Here is a 20,617-nt window from a genome sequence, read left to right on the forward strand (position 1 = left end):
GCAGCAGGCGGTGGGCCCCTCAGGGCCGCCTTTTTGCCTGCAGTAGTTTGAAGGAGCAGAGCAGGGATCTGGTCCTCTCATTGCCCTGCACACATCGGGGGACCTCTGTGCATCCCTCCTGCATGCCCCTTGCCCGCTTCTGGCATGTTTTCTTCCACCCTGCTGGAGGTGGGAGAGAAGTTGCTGCCACAGACCTGGGTGGTATCTGTGACCTGGCATCTAGCCAGACCACTGGCATCCAGCCTGAGGTGAGCAGGAGGTTTCGGGCCATGGTGCTTCCAGGTCACGCTCCTTTGCGGCTTGCTCCCTGCAGAGGCGTTTAAAAGGTCTTAATGTGCTCTTGCCATTAGGGAACTAGGGGTCATGGCCACGAGACGTGCTCTGCCGCTCTTCCAAATAGTTCATGTCCGTATCTCTCTAATAAAGATCTGAGGCTTTAATTTAAGGTATTGTTTGTCATTCTGTTTGGTGTTTGTGGCATCTTCTCTTAGTCTGGGAGGGCAAGTGTGGGAATGGGCCTCAGCTCTCATGCTGAGCCTCCAGGACGTAGGACCTCTGCAAATAGCCATGGTTTCTGTTGCTGACGGTAGAGAGAGGTACTAGCACAGGTTGGTGGGGGTGGCAGGACTCCCAGATTCACTGTTCACTTGAGTGACTCCAGCTGAACTCCTGAACCTTTCTTGCCCTCCGGTCCTTTTCTTAAAAATGGGTGTCATGCTTACGCTGTAGCCTGCTGACTTTGGTGGAAGCTCCTGAGGCTCTGTGGGCAGTGACAAAGCCAACCCCAGCCCACAGAGCATGACGAGTTCTGACATGGCCCCGTGGCTGCTAGTCCTGGGCTGCCTTAGTGCTTTATCAGCCCACTTGCTGCTTGTACTCTTTTCCTGGCCTGTCCTCTCACCAGCAGAAATGCGGAAAAACCAGTTCTGTGGTTAATTGCTGCACTTCCCTCCACGCCCATGGGGTAGGCCGCTGGCCGTCTCCTCCTCCTCCTCCTCCTTCTCCTCCTCCTCCTCTCTCCAGTCTGAGTGCACTTCGGCCCCCAGCCTCTTTGCCCCTGGCTGTGCTCTGCCAGTCAGGCACTCATCAGGCCTTCGCAGTCCTTTGATTAACCTTACGGCTTCTCCCACCTTCCCCTTTTCCCTCCTTCTGCAAAATCTTCTAGCTGTCTGGTGTCCCTTTCTCCCAGGGCAACCCAGTGGGTTGGACTGGAGGTGCAGAAGACACAGGCAGCTGCCCTCTTGGCCTGGCCTGGCCCTGCCCAGAGGGGTAGCATTTGAACATGATGGCTGGAGGCAAGGAGAAGAGTGTGAAAGCCCTAAAGGAGGTGTGGAGAAGAGCAGAAAACTCTTTGTGCGCAGACTGTGGGAAGCCGGGTGAGTGCCCAAGAGCTTGGAAAATGCTGTTGGAGGAAGAGTCAGAAGCAGAGAGCAGGGGCTGGTTTCTAGTGATGATTTTGGCCCATTTGAGGCCTTGAGGCAACCTATGGAGGAGGACAGTGAACAGGGGCAGGGGCAATGCTGAGGTGTGGTTTTTGGAAAGTGTGTGTAGCCCAGCAGCACGTCATGGTGTGGTTTGGTGCAGGTTGTCCAGACTGCGGAAGACCCAGAGATAGAGGGAGAGGAAAGCCATTGCTCTGTCTGGATATTAGTGTCCTCTGTCTGGGGATGAGTTAGAAAGGTGGGAGGAAGGAGGTGCTGCCACAGTGCTGGAGGGAAGAAGAACAGGGGCGCTGTAGTGCCAGATGTGCAGGGGCTGTGCAGCCGCAGCACTGTGGGCTGTAATCATGTCAAATCTCAAATACAAATCAAGGTCAGGCCCAGTCAGGACCTGACAGGAAAGCTCCCAACGAAATCCTAGGTGCTCCAGAAAGAAGGCATGATTCAAAAGGGCATTGCCTCCTCTGTCTCAGCTCTAAACTGACAACCTGCCACAGGCCCCCCAGAAATTTGTTTTATTAAAGGGCTTGCACTCCTGAAAGGGTATCAATTTGAGGTCCTACAAAAGCTGTAAAAATGCCCATCACACTCCTCCCAACAAGGGCGCACGGACTGTACCACCAAGGCCAAATTAAGATTGGGCTAATTAATAGCATTTTACCTTCTTAAATTCACCCTGGAGAATTTTGGATTCAAGGTTGCTTTCTACTTCCTGAGCTAAATACTGTTGTGGGTTTGCTATGCTGCACTAAACAGCTCCTGGAGTCCCAGAGGTGGCTGCATTTTGAATCTTGGATGATTCTTTACATAAAGGGAGTTTGCAGAGTGCTTTGGAATTTGTCAGGGTTCAAGTCAATAGAGATTTAAGATTAAATAGCTGAAGTGAGGGGAACAAGGCAGTAGTAGCTATTCTTTTTCCAGACTGGCATCTGTACCCTGGGAGGTAAATAATCAGCCTAGATGAAACAGTGATCATCCAGCTCTCTGTTTCTTGGCAGTAGAGGCATATATCCAAGGACACTTTGCCACTGCTATTGATAGCCTTTTTTATACTCTCAGATCCTGACTGGGCCTCCTCTACTTTGGGTGTCTTTATATGCCTCAGCTGTTCAGGAATTCATCGCAACATCCCTAGCATCAGCAAAGTCAAATCCCTGAAGATGGACCACTGGGATGATGCTCAGGTGCAGGTGAGATCTTTATCCTCACTGGTATGTCAGGTGGGTTGGGGCTAAGCCATACACTAATGTGCCCTGGGAAAATCAGGCCTTGGGCCTTGTACAGTTGGAGATTTGATTTGATAAACAGTCCTGGTGCTACTAGTTGTGCTCTGAATACTCATGTGGGGATAATTCTCCATAACTCACTTGGAGAGGGAGGATGCACTTGTCTTATGTGTCTCCCCATGTCCCATTACTTTATGGCTGGGACAGAGATCTTCTTGCAGTGTATCTTGTCAAGGCCCAAAGGTCCTCACTGCTCCATGTTACCCATTTCCTGCTGGCCAGCACCACCCAGTCTCAACATCTCCTCTTAGTTTCAGCAGTGCAAGGGGAAAATCTTGGACAATTCCATGCTCCAAGAAGAGTTTCCAAGTTTAATGTGATCCCTTGAGGATAATGGCATTTATGGGGACTTGAGCTTTCCCTGCTGCATGCCCCTTGCCCCCAGTCCTACTAGGAGACTGTCAAAATCTCCAAAAGGGCCTAACAAAATAATCTGTATCTCACCAGCTTTGGAGAGGAGCTCAGAGCTTTGGCATGTCTTCCCAAATGTCTTCCCAGAAGGCACTGTAGTGCTGTGTTTGAACACAGTCTTTCTGGAGATGTGGGGCATTGCAGGAAATCCACTGAATGTGCATGCACTCAACCCCATGGAAGTAATATTTAAGGCATTCCGTTGGTTTGGGTGCAATCAGTGTAACTTCTGAGGGTAGACAAGACCTTTGAGACCCACATTTCTGTAGCCAAACTTTACTGGGATGTTGCAGTAGAGGGGAAAGAGAGTCTGTTATGGCTCAATGCGCATCTGCCCTCTCATATCTCAGGGAAGAAAAAGGCCCAACATGAGTCGGCATCAAAGGGAAAGCACTAACTCTCTGTCTAACTTTACAGTTCCTGGCCCAGCACGGGAATGCCGTGACTAAAGCCACATACGAAGCTCACATCCCTATTTACTATTACCAGCCAACCTACAATGACTGCCAGTAAGTTGCTGTATATAAAAGAAAAGGGGGAAGGGCAGTTCTGGGTTCCTATGGTTTGTTTCTGAGCTACCTGTCGTGTTTCTCCCTAGAGTGCTGAGAGAGCAGTGGATACGGGCCAAATATGAACGCAAAGAATTCACCGAGCCAGGAAAACAGCTGCCATACTCTGATGGTAAGAGCAAAGCACAGCTTCAAAAGGTCCTGCTTGTTTCCTTCACTGGAATCTTCTGGGCACCAGGAGGAGAAAGCTCATAGTGCCAGTGTCACAAGTCCCACAACCAGTACTCCTGAGAACCTGTTTGGTACTTACAGGGCATTGCTTTGGGGTGCATTAAATTGTGGGCAGTGTAGGTTGGCACTTCCAAGCCTGACATTACCAGCTGGCATTACTCAAAGGCATTCGCTGCTAGTAGAGCCAGACCTCTGCAGAAAGGAAGTTCTGTCCCGTTGCATGCCACCCCCACCAAACCACACTATTTGTCTTTGAAATGCCATTGCCAGCACTGTGACACAAAATGCTGGAGCCCAAGGGCTTGCATAGTCAAATGGGAAGAGTTCTGGTCTCATGCCAGCTGTCTGCGTGGGCCAAGGCTGTCGTGTCTGTGGGGAGAGACAGCTCTTACTGTCAGAGGCAGTAGCAGGAGCCTGCCCAGGAGGTGGGGAGCATCCGTGAATGCCTTTTGGTGACCAGGGCTCTGGGCTGCAAACCCAGGAACACCACCACCCTCTATTGCAAGTTAGAGGTGAGATCTCCGCTTCTCAGGTGTCTGCTATCAGCAATACTTCATAAGCTGCTGCATGCAGCTTTCACATGCCAGTGTGTCTGTGGGAGGATGCTCTTAAAACTGGCCTTTGTCCTCCTAGGGGTGAAGGAAGGCATCCTCTGGAAGCGAGGCCGAGACAACGGGCAGTTCTTACCCCGCAAGTTCCTCTTGTCTGAGAGAGAGGGATCTCTGAAGTATTTCACCAAGCAGGATGTGAGTATGGTGGTCAACTCCACCCTGGGCACTGGAGTTACAGAGACCTTTTTCCTACACTTGTTTCTGAGAATTCCTTGCTCATCCCAGACCAGGGATGATAATGGAGGAATCATGTCACTGAGTAGAGGGGCCTCTTTCCGGGTGACATTTCTCCCATGTCCTCCCTTTGCGCTTCCCTACATGCTTTCCTTTGAACAGTCTCTTTGCTGATAATAGGGGAGCGTTATTGCTCCCTTTAAATTCCCCTCTTCTTGTCTCACCAGTGAATCTCAGAGTACGGGTCTGAGATACAGTTAAGCTCACCGCTGATAAGAGGGCTCCTCTTTCACTCCGTCCCTATCCTGACTGTAATCCTGCCCCTCCCCTGGCACCAGCCTAACAGCTGGCTTGACCCCACTGGAACTAGCTGGCAGAAAATGTTCTTTGGTTGGTTTGTTTTGGGTAGTGCTACTTTTCTGCTAGCTTATCTCCCTGAGCTGAACGGGACAAGTGCTAGTTTACTGTTGCACGGTAGAGAATGGCTTTGGGTAGGGAGGAGCAGGAGTGGGATCTTTCCTTTTGGGGTCAGTTAGCCTTTAGACTGGCTAAGCTGTAACATTATATGCACTCTTAGTGTCTCACTGGCAGTTCCAGAGTAGTTCAGCTTGAATATAATTTGGAAGGGCTGAGCCACTGTTTGGTCATGAGTATACCATACAGTGAAGTGGGTGTGTGCTGCAACAGTTTTTATAAGAAGGGGCAGTTATACCTTTTAAAACACTCTGACCCTACCTTACCCCATCAACTCAGTAGCTTAGATCCCTTTCCCACCGAGATTCCTTGTGTATGACCAATGCTATTTCTGTTCTCAGGCCAAAGAACCCAAAGTTATTATTAAAATAGATGTCATCAATGCTACGTTCCAGCCAGTGAAGATTGGAAACCCCAATGGCCTGCAGATCACCTATCTCAAGGACAACAAGACCCGGAATATATTTGTCTACCATGAAAATGGAAAAGTATATAGTTTTAGCATCAAACACTATGCAAAGCAACTGAGGTGCTTTATATAAATATTTGAGAAGCTAGTGCTATTAAACAGTCTGAGGTGTGGGTAGGATAGGGGGTGAGTGTGTGAGCTGCTGTAGGTAACAGGGTGGGGGTTCTGGATCTGTGTGTCTGTGGAAGAGATTTGCGGCAGGGAGCAGGGCAGGAGCACAGTGTGGGTTTGTGTGGGAGGAGCTGCTGTAGAAGATGGGCAGAGGTGCTGGCTGTGTTTGTGGGGAATGGGGCAGACATGTTGGTTGTGTGTATGAGGAAGATGCTGCAGGGCCTTGGAAGGGAGAGCTGGCTGTGTTTGTAGTTAGTGTAGGAATGGGTGCAGCTCGGTGAATTTGCATTGCTCACTGTTGCTCTCGCTAATCTTTCTGTCCTGTGCTGTTTCTTTCTTAGGAAGTAGTGGACTGGTTCAATGCTATTCGCTCTGTGCAGTTCCATTATTTGAAGGTAGCATTTCCCATAGCCAGCAATAACGAGGTAAGGCAGCAGCAGCTAGCAGTGCTGAGTCTCCTGCTGGTACTCACTTACCATGATACAAGAGCCTGTTAGTTTACTATTAGATCCCCAGGTACAGAAGTGGAAAGTACAGTGCTTAAGTACAGGCAGGAGAAAATGTGCTTACAAGGGCCTGTGATGGCCATAGAACAGCCACACCCTGTTAAAGTGACTCCTGGCTAGGCAGCTCAGGAAACATGAATTTAAAAGGGGGGAATTTTAGAAGGAAGGGTGGGGAAGAGCGGCTGAGCCAAACTGAGAGGAGAAAGTTAATGACAAAGAAACGTGGCTAAGAGAAAACTGCTCTTTCCTTTTTTTGCAGCTTAAAAGCCGGCTGACAAGGAATTTCCTAAAAGAAGGATACATGGAGAAGACTGGTCCCAAGGTAAGCTGTTGTGGGAGGAGAATTCCAACAGGGAGCTGCCAGAGAGACACTGACCTTCCCTATTTCAGTGTTCTGTTGGTGTTTCCACCTTCCTCCACCCCCCACTCCTTAGAGACCCATGGGAACAGTGTGTATGTGCTAAGGGAGGGGGGAACAAAAGGAAGGGGAAGGATGCATGTGAAAGTAGATGAAGCCAGAGTCCCTGCTTTCTCCTGGAACAACAGATCCCTCTGCATGTATCTGTGTGTATGTGACTTTACATGTATTCAGAGTCTGGATTTTTCCTGTCTGAACTCTGGGGTCCTTCACAGAAGTGTAAGAGTTGGGTGCAACACTTGGGACTGAAAAAACAGTTACTTATGCCCATTCCCAGCTCACAAGGGCTGAGGAGAAGGTTGCTTTTAGGCAGGGGCTTAACTGAAGTGGTTGGGATGAATTCGAGGTATCCATTCACCCGGCTTGCAGCAGAGGGCACTGTCCCCTTATATATGTCACCTCTTCCCTTCACAGCAGAAAGAGGCTTTTAAGAAGCGCTGGTTCACGCTGGATCACCGCAGGCTCATGTACTTCAAGGACCCGTTGGTGAGGGGGAGATCTGACCACTGGCCATTGTAGGCAACAGCGTTGTGGGCGGGGTCAAAGTGCAGCCAGAGTCTCTGCTGCTTTGCTCTGAAGCAAGGGAGGCTTGCAGGTTCCCCAGCTGCTCTGAATGGACTCTAGGTCTTCCCCTTTTCCTCCCACTTAGTTCATCTCACACTTTCTGTGTTTGTTTCACTGCCTGCAAACAATGGGAACAGGGAGGGCAGCGGTGTCAAGGTGGTGGTGGGAAGGAGAGTGACATGGAGGGTGACATGCAGAGATAGGAGGAGCAGTTCCTCTCTCAGGCCCCTTGAGATCTGTGCTCTTAATTTTCTTTTCAGTCACTGCCTTTGAGCATAATCTCTCTGCTGTTCTGAATCCTTGGACCATCTTCAACTTTTGCTGCTACATCCCTTGTCCTCACCCACTGCTCTTACTCCTGGCCCTTCTGGGATTCAGTTAGTCCCTCTCTTTCCCTCCTGATGTGCAGGATGCATTTGCTAAGGGTGAAGTGTTTGTGGGCAGCAGAGAGAATGGCTATAACGTCCAGAAGGGATTGCCTTCGGGTACACAGGGCAACTTCTCTTGGCACTATGGCCTCACCATTGTCACCCCCGACCGGGAATACCTCTTCACCTGTGAGACAGAGACTGACCAGCTGGACTGGATCGCAGCCTTCACTAGCATCATCAACCAGCCCATGATACCACAGGAATATGCAAGTAAGTGCCTGGATGCTATTTCCTTCCCCTCCTGCCCCTCAAGTTCAGAGTCATGTCCTAATACACCATCTCCTTTCACTACAGTCGAAGCCTACTTCAAGGTTAAATCCTAGGAAACCATGTGAGAACCCATCTGTGACTCAACTCTGCCTGATGCTGTTGGGCGGGGTGTCAGGAGAGGAGAGGAGATCCACATCAGAGAAACCCAATGCTCTTGCAGCCTGCCCTTTGAAGCACTTTGTTTTCCATAGACAAACCACTTTGGTCTGGGGGCATGATTAAGCTGCTTCCTTTCAAATGCGAGACTGTGAGACTGAACCCTCAGTGCAACCAGTCACTGCTAAATTGCTGTGATCTAACTGCATGCTGGCAGGCACCATGATCGACATGGGACCTAATGTCACATCTGCATGAAACTGCGGAGAGCCACCTATCTTATGCAAGAAAACAGCCACCTGGCTGGAACTAAGGCCCAGATGGTTGCAGTGGCTGGATTAGGAGGGACCGTTCAATTACAAGAAATGGCTTCTCTCCTGGGGACAGAGAAGGGAAACATTCAGATATTTGATCAGTTATAGCTGCAGTTGAGAAGGTCACTTAAAAGATGTAATTTGACAGCTAAGCGTGGAGCATATTTTCTGACACCTATGCATGGGCTTGGGAGCTTTTTCAGATGATGTGTATGTAGAGACCTTCCTCCAATTGCTACTGAGAACATGAAGAGACCAATTCAGAAACAACATGTGTATATACATATGTGTATGTGGATAACTTGTGTGTGTTTGCATGCACATAACAAAAAGTTGTGGGAGGGGAAATACTGGCCTGGGGAAGATACTGTGAGGGATATTCATGTCACTGAAGTTCCGCTGTCAAACGTGAGTCTCTGTAGTCAAACCAATGGAGGGAGGTTGGCTACTGCAGAGAACAGCTTGTGGCAAGTCTGTTAGAGTCTTTTGACTCTCCCTTGACTTTACTGGAGCCTAGGGGTTGATGTATGAAGTTAGTAATACAAGGGTATCTGCTCTAGAGGGAGCAAATGTATGACAGAGGCCAAGCACTTTCATTCTGACCTATGTGTTTTAACACTTTTATGCTGTAGTATAACAGGTAAGTTTGTATATTCATGTCCTTCTAGTAACAGTTGGACCTAGCAACTAAATCAGCCCATGATTCATATTTTAGAGATCTTTAAGTTCTCCTGGGAAAGCTGTGTTTCACCTGCTGGAGGAACCAGTTGAGTTCTGCTGATGACTGCAGTATCTAATGTGTCTGCAGTTTTACACAGGCAGAATGAGAACAGGCATCTAGTGTGTTAAGGGGAGCTAACTGGAGTTAATGGGGCAACTTGTATTTTAATTAGTTCCTAAAGAAATGAATTAAAAATCCTCTTGTAAGTTCTTGCTTCCTGAGTGAGCTGAGCTGCTAAATGCTAAGGCATGAGTTTGTTTCCTGAGGAAAAAAGAAACAGAAAATCAGAGCAAGGAGCCACAACTATTCATGGCACTTCCCAGGGCACTTTGGCTGTGAATCTTCCCATAAGAGCCAAATAAACAAAGGCACGGTCCCCCTCTGCTTCTTTGGGAGTCTCTCTCTGTGCTGGGACCACCCTAACCTGTTGGGAGCATCCACTTTTCACCTGAAGTTCCTGGATGAGAAGCAGCCTTACTGATCCTGCTGCCATGGCACTGTGGAACTTTCTGACCAAAAGTGCATTCTCTGCAGTTTGCTGATCTCTCCCAATTTGGAGCATGAACTATCCCAGAAACTAAAGGCTGCCACAAAGCTAATCACCTTCTGTTCTGAGACATAGTGTGCTTTTGGTTCTGATGACATGGAAATGGGGCAGTTCAATAAGACAAATAAACTCAAGCCCAATTTAAACATCCTGCACATTCAGTACTTCTCTGGGAAGAAGAGGAGAGAGAGTGACCCAGACCAGTCCAGCAGTCTGCTCACCATATCCCAGAGGAGGCCTTTGAAGTCGCCTCCATGTGAAGCCATGTGTCCCATACGCTGCCATTTGTGTAGCATGGTCCTGCTGAAACTGGTGTTGTTGCATATTAGCACATCACTTGGGAAAGTGCTTGGATCCTGCTGCAAAAAGGGCAGTACAGACACTGTTGGTGGGATGTTTACTTCTCTTCACTGCTGAGATACTGCTGCTGGAGGTAAGTGGAGGCATTTGACTCAAACAGAACTAAGCTACTAGACTGAGGATACAAGAGAGTGTATCTGGAGCGGCCTGGTAAACCCCCTGTGGACTAACAGCAGAACATATTTGGTAATGGCACATACGCCTGTGCTCTGCAAACTCTGCTGCATGTCTGCTCCCTGAGATGAAGGAGGCTCAGATCTGGGCAAGGAAATAGCAGGGTAATGTTGAGTGCTAAGCCTTTTGGGGCATGTGTCATACACCCTAGGAGGCAATAGTACCTACATCACACACCTCTGCTTCCTCTTGTGAGGTGAGGAAGCAGGTTATGGTCGAAAAGGGGAGGGGGGGAAGGTTAGAGGAGGAGGATGGTCTTTGAGGAAGGGGAGGAAGAGGTGAGTCTAAAATATCCATTCTTTTGAGTCTCCAGGTTCTAGGATCACAGCTCATAATTGCCTGCTGACTGTGGGATGAGGGGGGGAACAAGGCCAGGTCATAGGCAATTGGAGATGTCCTACCACATGGTGATCTGTGGGGATCTTTGGCTGCAAAACCAGTGGCTAAACTCCATTGTCTACACCTCAAGGGGTTCTGTTGTCCTCAGAGGAGATATGGAGGACAAGTCCACTCATCCTTGCTTGGCTAATAGCGATGGAGAGCTGTGTGGCAGCTCCCTGCCTATTGCACTTTTGATGCTGACCCTTGATTCCCTTCTAAAGCTACAATATAATGACTTTTCCTCCTGCTCCTGCCACATTAGGGAGTCTTATCTTCTAGCTATCTCCTCTCTCAAAGGATGAAAGCTGTGGAGGGAAATGGGAAATAGAAATGGAAGAAAAGAACAAAAAGGAGGAGAGTGGGAGGAAGGCACTGGGGAAGAAAGAGTGCTCTTAAGGTGTGTATGAAAGAAGGAAGAGGGAGCCAGCACGGCTCCTCAGCTAGTGGCTAAAAGCCTGATATAAATTGGGAATGCATTGACACCAGTGTGTGAAGCTGTGAGTCGGACACATTCCTCCGCACAGTGAGAGAGATGACGCTCCAAGGGTTGGTTCAGGGAGGGCAGAGCACACCTCTCCAGCATCTTTTTGAGCTGAGAGGGTACAGAGACTTGGGAGAAGAAGAAATCCACTTACCCACTGAGGAGAAATTTCTGCTGGTTTCTGTGGGCGCAGTGAACACTGGGGAGAGGTGAGAGAAGAGCTGGCGAAGAGCAGAGATGTTTCCTCCTGGCAGGCAGAGGTTGTTTAGCATTGATCAGCTTTGAGAGGAGGAGGGGTCCCTTTCTCAACCCTTTGATGGTGTTTAAGGAAAACTACTGGACAGAGCTTGTGATGGACGAGATCAGCAAAATGGACTGGACTGCTGGAGGTGAGGAATAGATTTTGGTGGAATACCTTGATGTCTGCTGAACTCACACTGTCCTTTCCTTCCCTTGGCTGGTCTTGTGCTAAGACTATACGTTTCTCATACAGCAAGCGGGGGAGACAGAGGGAAGGAACGTGTCTCTGACAGCCTGACTGCTTTTGCTTCCCGTACCCAAAGATGTCTTGTGACCCTTTCCTGCTAAGCGCAAGGCCTGGAGAGGACCCTGAGGGTGGTAACTTCTCAGAGGACAGCAGTGGCAGGGGTGATGGCAACAGTGTCTTGGGAGGTGACAGCACAGTCACGGGGCCCCTGAGTGCAATGCTGCTGGTCATGTGCCTCACTGGGATGGTGGGGAATATCTACACTCTGGTGGTGGCCTCTGGCCGGGTTGCAGGCCGCTCGGCAGGATCCTTAGGGGTCTATGTGATCAACCTTGCACTGGCTGATTTCCTGTACCTCTCCACCATCCCCTTTGTGGTCTGCACCTACTTTGCCCACGACTGGTTCTTTGGGGATGTGGGCTGCAGGCTTTTGCTCAGCCTGGACCTCCTCACCATGCATGCCAGCATCTTCCTACTGACTGCCATGAGCCTGGAGAGATACTGGGCGGTGACCAGGCCGCTGCGGGCCAGGCGGGCTGGAAATGCTTACCGCATGCTGGCCAGTGCCATCCTCTGGCTCCTCTCGCTCCTGCTAACGGCCCCCATGATGGCGATGATCCAGCTGCGGGACCAGGGCGGTCACCACAAGCGGATCTGCTTCCCCACCTGGACGCCAGCTGCCTTCCGGCTTTACCTCACAGTGTTGTTTGCCACCAGCGTTCTGGTGCCTGGTCTGGTGCTGGGTGTCGTCTATACCCGCCTGGCCCGGGCCTACTGGGCCTCCTCCTCGGGCTTGGGGCCACTGGCCACTGGCCGGGCTTCCTCCCAGAAGCTCTTCTCCCGTATCTTCGGCATTATTGCGGCCTACTGGGCCTGCTTCCTGCCCTTCTGGGCCTGGCAGCTGACCAGGCTGTACGGGGACGAGGGCCTGGGCCTAGGTCCCACTGCCCAGGCCTATGTCAACTTTGGGGTCACCTGCCTAGCCTATGGCAACAGCTGCATCAACCCCTTCCTCTACACTCTGCTCACGAAGAGCTACCGCCAGCCCCCTGGACACAGCGGGAGGGGGCCGCTGGGGCCTTGGGCCCCCTCCCGGGGGGTGGCTCAGGGCACAGTGGGAGACAATGGCGCCTCTCTGGTTTTCAAGGAGTTGTCCGGATCAGCAGGAGAAAGCAGGGAGGGCCCAGAGTGGCGATAAATGCCCCAGATGGGAGCTTCTCCTAGCTTTTCACTGGAATTAAGACCTCCAGGAAGGAAAAATAAAGCGAGTTGTCTTCTGCGCCAGTCTGTGATGGCCTCCGTTGTTGCAGCATGGTCGCCTTCACACCTTTTCCTCCACAAGGCCACTGTAACTCCCCTCCTGCTTACCCTTCTAACAGCGCTTGTGTCCCCTCAAGTGAAGTGTCCCTTGGGTGGGTGGAAGAAGCTCTTGAAAAGACTCACCTTGGGGATCTTGATTGCAGTATGTGTGAGGAGTCAGCCAGTTCTTGGCTCCTCCAGTCCTTGCACACCAGCTGCCACCTTTCGCAAAACCAGGGAGTGGGTGGGAGGGAGCACTGAGCCTTGATACACCTCTGTTATGCTGCCAAAGAGTCCTCGCCACCCCTCATCTCCTTGCTAGTAACAGGCTGAGACATAACAAAGTTAGGACAACAGTGAGTCACAGGATTTCATGGGACCAATGAGTCACTTCTAGAACCAGCCACGCTAGCAGAAGGCCCGACGTAAGGTTCATCCCCTGACTTGTGGTAAAACTCAGATTCAGCTTATTTTTTTCAAAAAAGTTTTTGAAGAATCTTTCCAAAAAAAAAGACTCCTAAGTATCACTGAGAGACATTATGAATTGTATGAAACACCCCTGAAATGTAGCTCAGGGAAGTCAGCACATGTCCTGGTCAGCTTTTGAGGTCACCTCAGCAGAGGAAGATGCAAGGAAATAGCTCCACTACCTACCCTTCACCATCGCTGATGAAGGGGCCCCTCACCAACACAGTGTCCCTGCTCCAATTGAGCTTTTTGTCCTACTGAATGCCAGTACATAAACTGGGCTAAGTCCCTCACCTTGAGGCCTGCTGGCCCAGCATGGCTTACTTCCATCCAGCTAAACTCTCTTTTCATCCCCCAAAAGGACAGCCTTGTCCATACCACCCCACAGGAACAGTCCCCAGCCCATGCTGTCCCCCAGCCATGCCTGGGCACTGGGTGGCAGTGCTAGATGTTGTCTCTACTAATATAGACATAGTTCTGACGAGCAGGAAGTGAGCAAGATGACTTGTGAAGGGTTAGTTCAGGGAGGCAGAGCACACAGGGCTGAGAAGGATCCAACTGCAGAGCATGAATTTCTTGTATAGCCCAAATGTTCTTGTCTGCCAATCTCAAGCCCTCACCTCCAGCTTGAGCCCCCCCCATATCCTAGCACCCAAGCCTTGCTCTGTGCAGGTACTTCCGGATGCAGGGCCTGACAGAGCCTTGGGAACTGCAGTGCAAGAACAGGAGGTGCTGCTGCCTGAGGAACAAGCTCCTGCATCCCAGCTGCTCTGCAACAGGCTAATGTGGGGAACTGGCCTGGCTAGGTACCCTTGTAGGCCATCAAGGTGTTTGGGTTTTGTGTTGCTCATGGTTCAGCCTGGAAGCAAGGACTCAAAGATTGGGACCCTCCACTGCAAACCTAGTAGTCAAGTGCTGTGAGCTAGAAAGAGCAGCTCCCACCTTTCCTAGGCCTGCCAAGCATCTCCTCCCCAGCAGCAGCCGCCACTGCTGCCACCAGCACTGCTGAAGTAGCATTAAATGGGGAGAGCCCCAAAGGCAGCTGCTGTCATGCCGTGGGTAACCCCACAGCCCAGTGAGGAATGTACTATAGCATCACAACGTGCCTCATCTTCTGGCTCCTCAGTGGCTGAAGGAAGGGTCTGCCAGCCTCAGATTAGATTGAGAAGTGTTCAGGCTCATTTGAGCTGATGAATGGCTAACAAAATGAAGGGGTAACAAAAGCATAGCGGACACATCCCTGGCATTCCACACCCCGGCCATGCATTGCTACCACTCCCAGCCCATTGGAGCAGGTAGGAAAAGGACAGCATTCTCAGCTCTAGAGGGAGTAGGCCAGGCAAATGGAACAGATTGAAACCAGACTCCTCCAGCTCACTGCCAGACATGCCATATGGGCTATGACCCACTGCATTTGGGCTTATGTCATTACTGAGAGGAAGGAGGTGGATGAGGAGCTCACTGGAGACTCCCCCACACTCAGCAGGACCATTTCCACCACTGCCCCAGCACAGCAGCACTAAGAGATCCCAAAGAGATGCTAGAGGGCTGCAGGCCATGAGTGGGAGGCTACTACAGAGAGCTGCAGGCCAAAGGCAGCACTGCTGATGATTTCCCAGCCCCTCATATGCCTGTCACAGTTTGCCTAGCACAGCCATTCCAGGCTGTCTGAGACCTGCCAGCCAGCCAGAGATGCTCAGTTTAGGGAGGGAGAGATTTCATTAACTCACTTTACTCAGACAGGAAATATGTCAGGCTAAGCCTTAGAAGGGATTGTTTTGCCCAATAAACACTTCTACTCTGTCCTAGTCAGGGACTATTGATGAGGTACTGTCTCTTCCCATGTTTCTACCTTTCCTCTTTCTCTTTGGGGTTAGTTTATTTGCCTTTCAAGGCAGAAGAGGCTCTGCCCTAGCCCTCCTCTGATCCTTCCATGAATTTGAGGGCCAAGACTGGGTTGAACCACCCAATCTCCACCCGTACCAGCCTAGCCCACCCACATACAGTATCCCAGTAAAGTTGGTATTCCCCTGCCCCCAGAGTGGCCAACCAGTGTGGACAAATAGGACAAAATTACATTCCAAGATCAGGTAGGCTAAACATTTATTGATTGCCATCTGTTTTTTTCTTTTAAGAGAGGGTATAGGAAGAAATTACTCCCAGCTAAGGGACTGGAGTGTGAAATCCCCTTGTGCATCAAAGTAGTCAAAGACTTGGAGACCAAGCCGGTTGGGGAATGTGAACTGGTGGCCTGGCAGATGGACTGTCACATCAGCTGGGTTGATGGCAAAAGAGATCTGCAAGACAAGTGGAAGAGTCAGAGAAAGCTTCTCCCCAGACACCCTGCAAGCCTTTCCCCTCATCATTGTTGCTGCACCACCCTCCACTTTGAAGGGTGAACACAATCACAGCTTAACCAGCTCTACAACAGCATCAGTGTTACTCTGGTCTCCCAAGAGATGCCAACTCCCAGCCTCAGTTCAATAGTAACATCTTTGAGATAAATGGAGCTTGCACATGTTCAGTTTCCACCCTCCACTACTGCTCAGAGCCCAGGATGGTGGCATTGGCCAAGCAGAAGTCAACTACATCCCATACAGACAGTCTGGAGCCAGCTCCAGACTTTTGGGTGCCCTGTGCCAAATACCCACCCTTTATCAGGTCATGTACAGAGAACACATCCCAGGCCTCACCTCTATAGGAGCTCCCTTCTGGAAAGGGAAGACCATCTCCCTGTGCTCTGTGCCCCACTCCTCCACGTTCTTTGAGTTGCACACAATTGTGTTCACATCACCATGAGCATCAAAGCGGGGGTTGAAGTGAAGCCCCAGGTGGCTCGAGTCCTTTCCCAGGTTCATCACAAAGCTACAAAGAAAGAAAACATTGACAGCATGGTAACATCTTGCCTATTACCATGAATGCTTCTGGTCTATTCCCTCAGGCCCAACTGTCAGTGTCTGAGGAGAAAACCTATAAGAAAGCTCTGCAGTTTAGCAAAAAGAGGGTGTAAGTCAGTAAGGGGCACTTTACAGCTCTGGAACAGACACTGCTTAGTTTCCACAAAACTTTTAAGAGGAAAAGGTTTGGTGTCTAGCTCTGAACAGGGAGTTATTTGGTACCCAGAACAGCTTTGAGGAGTCAGTCGCTTGCCACCAATTTCTCTTTCAGCCCCAAACAGTTACCTGGTGTTGCACCCTGCTTGACAGCTGCTATCTTCCTCCTCCCTGCAGGCAGCTGAAATAATTACCATCTCATTAGCTATCCCAAAGTATCTGCAACTGTAGTGGGAGGAAAGAGCTTCCCAGTCCAGTGTCCACCTTGCCTCCAGGCCTCTTACCCAGATGAGAAGCAAGGAAGCATATTATTTGGTAAAAGAAAGCCCAGGAGGCTTCACTCTGATGCTATCAAACTTCAAAGGTATTGAGAAGAGCTGGGACATGTCTCCTGGAACACTTCTGGTCCCAGAACATCAGCTATGTGCTCCACCTATCCACCAAGAGGGCCCCACCAGCCACAGACCCATACAAGAGCTCAGGGCTGCTGCAGAGGTCTTCCTGGGGGGCCCAGCCACTGGTCCTTGCAGAGCTAGGAGATCTCTTCCACTTACTAAACCAACCTGTTGGCTCACCACCTTCTTCCCCACCCCTTGCTTCACTACCAGCATCTGAGAGGCACCTCCATGGTGAGAAGGCAGAATTAAGCATCCTGGGACCCCTTTTGCTACTTGCAGCTTTTTCATTTGCACTGTTAGCTGGAACTGTGACTCAGCATCCTTCCACACTGAGCCAGAGCACTCAGGATCTCCCAGCTGCTTGGGCTGTAGTCTCCTCCTGTCCAGTGCAGTCAGGCACTGTAATGGGACCCCTGCTGCAGAGCTATCTCAGAGCAGATGGGAGGATGTGGCTGTGTGGAAAGTCTCAAGCCAAATCTCAGTATGGATGCAGCTTCCATTTCCTTTACCCTATGCTAGAGAGGATGTGGCTGCTGCCAGTGCATATGGCTGGAGCTTCACATCTGCTTTGGCTTAGCCCTTTGGCAGGGGAGTGCATCTGCAATGTGCATCAGGCAATGACTCACTGGAAAGCACTGCTGGTGTTAACCCCTTGCAAAGCTGCACCTCTCCCTCTCTTCCCACCCACAGGAAGGATTCCCTGTCCCTCACCAGCAAAAGCCAACTCAGCATGATGCCTCAGCCATATCCTGGCAGACAGCCTGGCTTACCTTTTGGCACTTGGTGAAATTTTGCCCTTCACAGTGAGACGCTGACCAGGCTTGAGACCCAAGTTGGTGCACACTGGTCCCTGGGGAACAAAGAGGCAGAGATTATCTCAGTATCTTCTGGCTCACTTACTCTGACCTGGCATATTCCTGCTGCCTTGCAGAGAAAGCACATTGCTTTGGACTGCTGGAGAGACAGGGAGGCTCCCTTCCCCTAGGGCAGGGCAAAGGGGGCGCTCCGGAGAAGTTACCTCAATTGCATGGGGCATACGCCTGGTTTCCCAGCCTCCCTCCAGCTGCTCTCAACACCACATCTGTATTTCACTACAGGGAGGTGAGCGCACCCCCAGGTTCCCACCACACCCACCCACCCTTTCCCAGCACTTGCCAACAATACCCACATGCCCTGTGGGTCTCGCATCTTCTGACAAGTCTGGCTGTGCAGGGATAGAGCCTCTATTCCCTTCCCCTTGCTTTTATTTGAGCTCTAAGCCTTGCCCAGCTCCTTAGGACTTGTTTTTTACTAGTCCAGCATGCACAAGGACATTCTCCTGCTGCATGCACACACCCTTCTACACCTCCTTTCTAGGAGGACTAAAATATCCTGGCAAGTCCATAAGTCTGGTCAGCCCTGGCTCCAGGCTCACTTTTCATCATACCAAGGGCTAGGCCACAAGAGTAAGAACTTCTCCCACCTCTCCCTAACCCAGTTCAGTAATTCAGTTTGCACTTGGGACACTCCCTGGTTCCCCCTCACCCATATCTAAGGTGAGATAAGTCAGTAGAACAAGCACAAACACTCTTCTGACACAAATATTTCCCCGGCAATTCCTGGCACACACAGAGTAATACTTCTTAAAAGCATATTTTCTTACGAGAGCAAGCAACACTTCTTAAAAGCATATTTTCTTACGAGAGCAAGCAACACTTCTTAAAAGCATATTTTCTTACAAGGAGAGTGATAAGGACTGGATGACTCAGGAAAACTTCAGCCAGAAAGTGAGAAGTGAGTGGCAAGACTGCCTGTGAGAAGAAATGCTTGGAGAGCATTAAATATTACAGGAGCTGCTTCCCCAGAGCACTGCTGCTGTAAAACACGTTACCCCAACTTGGAAACCAACACAGCAAGGACCCCCCCCCCCCAATCTCCTCAAAGGGATCCTACAGGGGAAAAAAATATACTCCTGCTAGAATGAGAAATAGCATCATCCTCCTATAACAGAGGCAGCAGAGAACCTCGCTCCCCCAACAGCAGGCATCCAGCTCTAGCAGGCCCTCTGACAGAGGCTGATGAGTGGATGGAGAAGGACAGCACAACTACCCTCACACCAAGCCAACACCTTCACCACACTCCTACTCTGTGGAGCCTCACCTCCAGCAAAGCTGCCCTTACAGACCTAGGGAAACAAGCCCCTCTCGCAGCCATGTAGTGCCCTCTCCATCCCTCTCTCTACTCACGCAAGACATGGTGCTGCTCTTCAGGCTAATTCTTCTCTCTACCAAGATGCAAAAGTCCCAGGCAAGCAGCTGAAGAGCCCCACCCTTGCCTTTAAATAGATGGAGAGCTGAGTTGTCACAGCCCTTCTCCACTCCACCTGCCAATCAGACTGAGGAAAGGGTGGGGGCGTGGGAGGGGATAACTTCAGGAGGCGGAAGGCCCTCTTAGGCAGAGCTGTCTCCTCCCCTGCTCTTACCCTCCAGGATGCTAAACCCAGCCTCTCTAAGAAAGCTGCCAGCCACTCCAGGAGGAGATCCAGCTGTGTGTGGCCGTGAAGCCAATGGAAAATAGTTTTACAACGAGTGTTTTACTATCCAAGGCTTTTATCCCACATGGAAAATGGCCAAATTGATTGAGACTTGGCGGGAAGGGTCTGGGAGGAGGGCTGGGCTCTTCGGCTCTGCCTAAACCAGGAGCAGAAGATGTATCACTAAACGCACATGATACCTCATAAAGTACGTGGTCAAGGTGAAATCCCAGGAGCGTAAGACTGATGCTTGATTCTGGGACTTCCAGCCATGCTATTAAGTCTTGCTGTCTCCAGAGGCTGTGCAGCTACTGACCCAGCCCTTACCACCAGCTCCTGTAGATACAGGAGCCAAAGTAGGAAAAATAGCCCCAAACCTGCAGAACGCCTAGATGCCCTCAAAACCATGCAGTATAGCTTGGCCATAAGGCACAGCACACCTGGAGGCAGCTGTCTTGGAGAGATCAGGAAGTATTATCCAGGAAAGCTCAGTACCTGTCTCTTGTATCTGCCCAGCAGGTTTGGAGGGCTGAGGAACATGGGGGGTGGGGGAGGGCAAAACACACTATTACAATAAATTGATAGGGTCTATATATCTGTTCTCTGCCTCCACAGTCCCTCTGTGGAAAGTATGATTCACTCAGGGTGAAAGGATTTCTTTGGAAAAAGTTAGCCAATTACAACATGGCTCAACTGTAATTATGCTGAAGGAGGAGGGAAAAAATTCAGGCAGTGGGCCAAGCCTGTGGTTTAAAGCTTTCCTTGTCTTGCATATTTGTCTCTAAATCATAAGACGCTCTATGATTTCCTGAAGAGGTCCAGAACTGAAATGCTCTGAAACACTTTCTTCTTCCCTTTCTGAGGCCCATCAGTTTCCCATCTGCTGAGGACATGATAGTCCCCATCTCTCTTACCTCCTTCAAGCATGACCCCAGAGACTGTCACTCTTGAGTATTTCTAGCTGGCATTCCCAAGAGACAGCAGAGCTAGGAGGGAGACTCTTTTGTCTGTTGGAGCTGGGGAGGGCAAGGAAAGGCTTCTGCCTTCTGACACATCATTAATCACCCCATGACACAAGGGGACTGGACTAAAGGCCAAAGGGGCCTTCCTGAAAGCCCATGGGCCTTCCCTGCTGTGACATGTCCTCTCCCTCCTTCCTCCACTCTGGAAACCTCAGGGTTCATCCCTTGAACCTGACCCCTTTCTTCTGCAGAAGAGCCAGCTTCCCTCTGCTTGGGGTGTGTGGGTATGTCTCTGTGTGTGTGTATGTGATTAAATAAATTCCTTTCAAATGCAAAATTCTGTGAGACTGGACACATGGAGCCTCTGTGAAGGACCTCAGACATCATCCAAGGAGATATGCTGCTCCTGGAGCCAAGGTCTAGCAGGTTGCAGGGTCTGAACTTGGAGTGACTGTTCCTT

The 20,617-nt window shown here is 50.4% G+C and overlaps 3 protein-coding genes across 5 annotated transcripts; 2 read left to right on the forward strand and 1 right to left on the reverse strand.

Moving 5' to 3' along the window:
• Positions 1-1,013: 1,013 nt before the first annotated feature.
• Positions 1,014-9,241, forward strand: LOC112990704 (arf-GAP with dual PH domain-containing protein 1-like). 2 transcript variants are annotated; one of them, XM_026112603.2, is made up of 11 exons: positions 1,014-1,376; positions 2,499-2,629; positions 3,554-3,645; positions 3,735-3,817; positions 4,510-4,622; positions 5,477-5,623; positions 6,057-6,140; positions 6,481-6,543; positions 7,054-7,125; positions 7,613-7,844; positions 7,929-9,241. In XM_026112603.2, the coding sequence occupies exons 1-11, from the start codon at positions 1,283-1,285 to the stop codon at positions 7,955-7,957; spliced, it is 1,140 nt and encodes a 379-aa protein (XP_025968388.1). In that variant the 5' UTR covers positions 1,014-1,282; the 3' UTR covers positions 7,958-9,241. The 2 variants fall into 2 exon arrangements, with proteins under 2 accessions (XP_025968388.1, XP_025968389.1); XM_026112604.2 differs by lacking the exon at positions 6,057-6,140 and having other exon boundaries at positions 1,015-1,376.
• A 133-nt stretch (positions 9,242-9,374) lies between these two features.
• On the forward strand, positions 9,375-12,744 carry LOC112990693 (urotensin-2 receptor-like). The gene has a single exon (XM_026112585.2). It carries the CDS (start codon positions 11,542-11,544, stop codon positions 12,661-12,663), a length of 1,122 nt encoding a protein of 373 aa, XP_025968370.1. The 5' UTR covers positions 9,375-11,541; the 3' UTR covers positions 12,664-12,744.
• A 2,574-nt stretch (positions 12,745-15,318) lies between these two features.
• LGALS1 (galectin 1) lies at positions 15,319-19,066 on the reverse strand. 2 transcript variants are annotated; one of them, XM_064512802.1, is made up of 5 exons: positions 18,909-19,066; positions 18,402-18,473; positions 17,454-17,533; positions 15,926-16,097; positions 15,319-15,529 (listed from the first exon to the last, which is right to left on the reverse strand). In XM_064512802.1, exons 1-5 carry the CDS (start codon positions 18,915-18,917, stop codon positions 15,386-15,388), a joined length of 477 nt encoding a protein of 158 aa, XP_064368872.1. In that variant the 5' UTR covers positions 18,918-19,066; the 3' UTR covers positions 15,319-15,385. The 2 variants fall into 2 exon arrangements, with proteins under 2 accessions (XP_064368872.1, XP_025968369.1); XM_026112584.2 differs by lacking the exon at positions 18,402-18,473 and having other exon boundaries at positions 18,909-19,065.
• Positions 19,067-20,617: the final 1,551 nt, after the last annotated feature.

The sequence above is a fragment of the Dromaius novaehollandiae genome, chromosome 1 (assembly GCF_036370855.1).
Source record: "Dromaius novaehollandiae isolate bDroNov1 chromosome 1, bDroNov1.hap1, whole genome shotgun sequence".
Classification (NCBI taxonomy): domain Eukaryota; kingdom Metazoa; phylum Chordata; class Aves; order Casuariiformes; family Dromaiidae; genus Dromaius; species Dromaius novaehollandiae.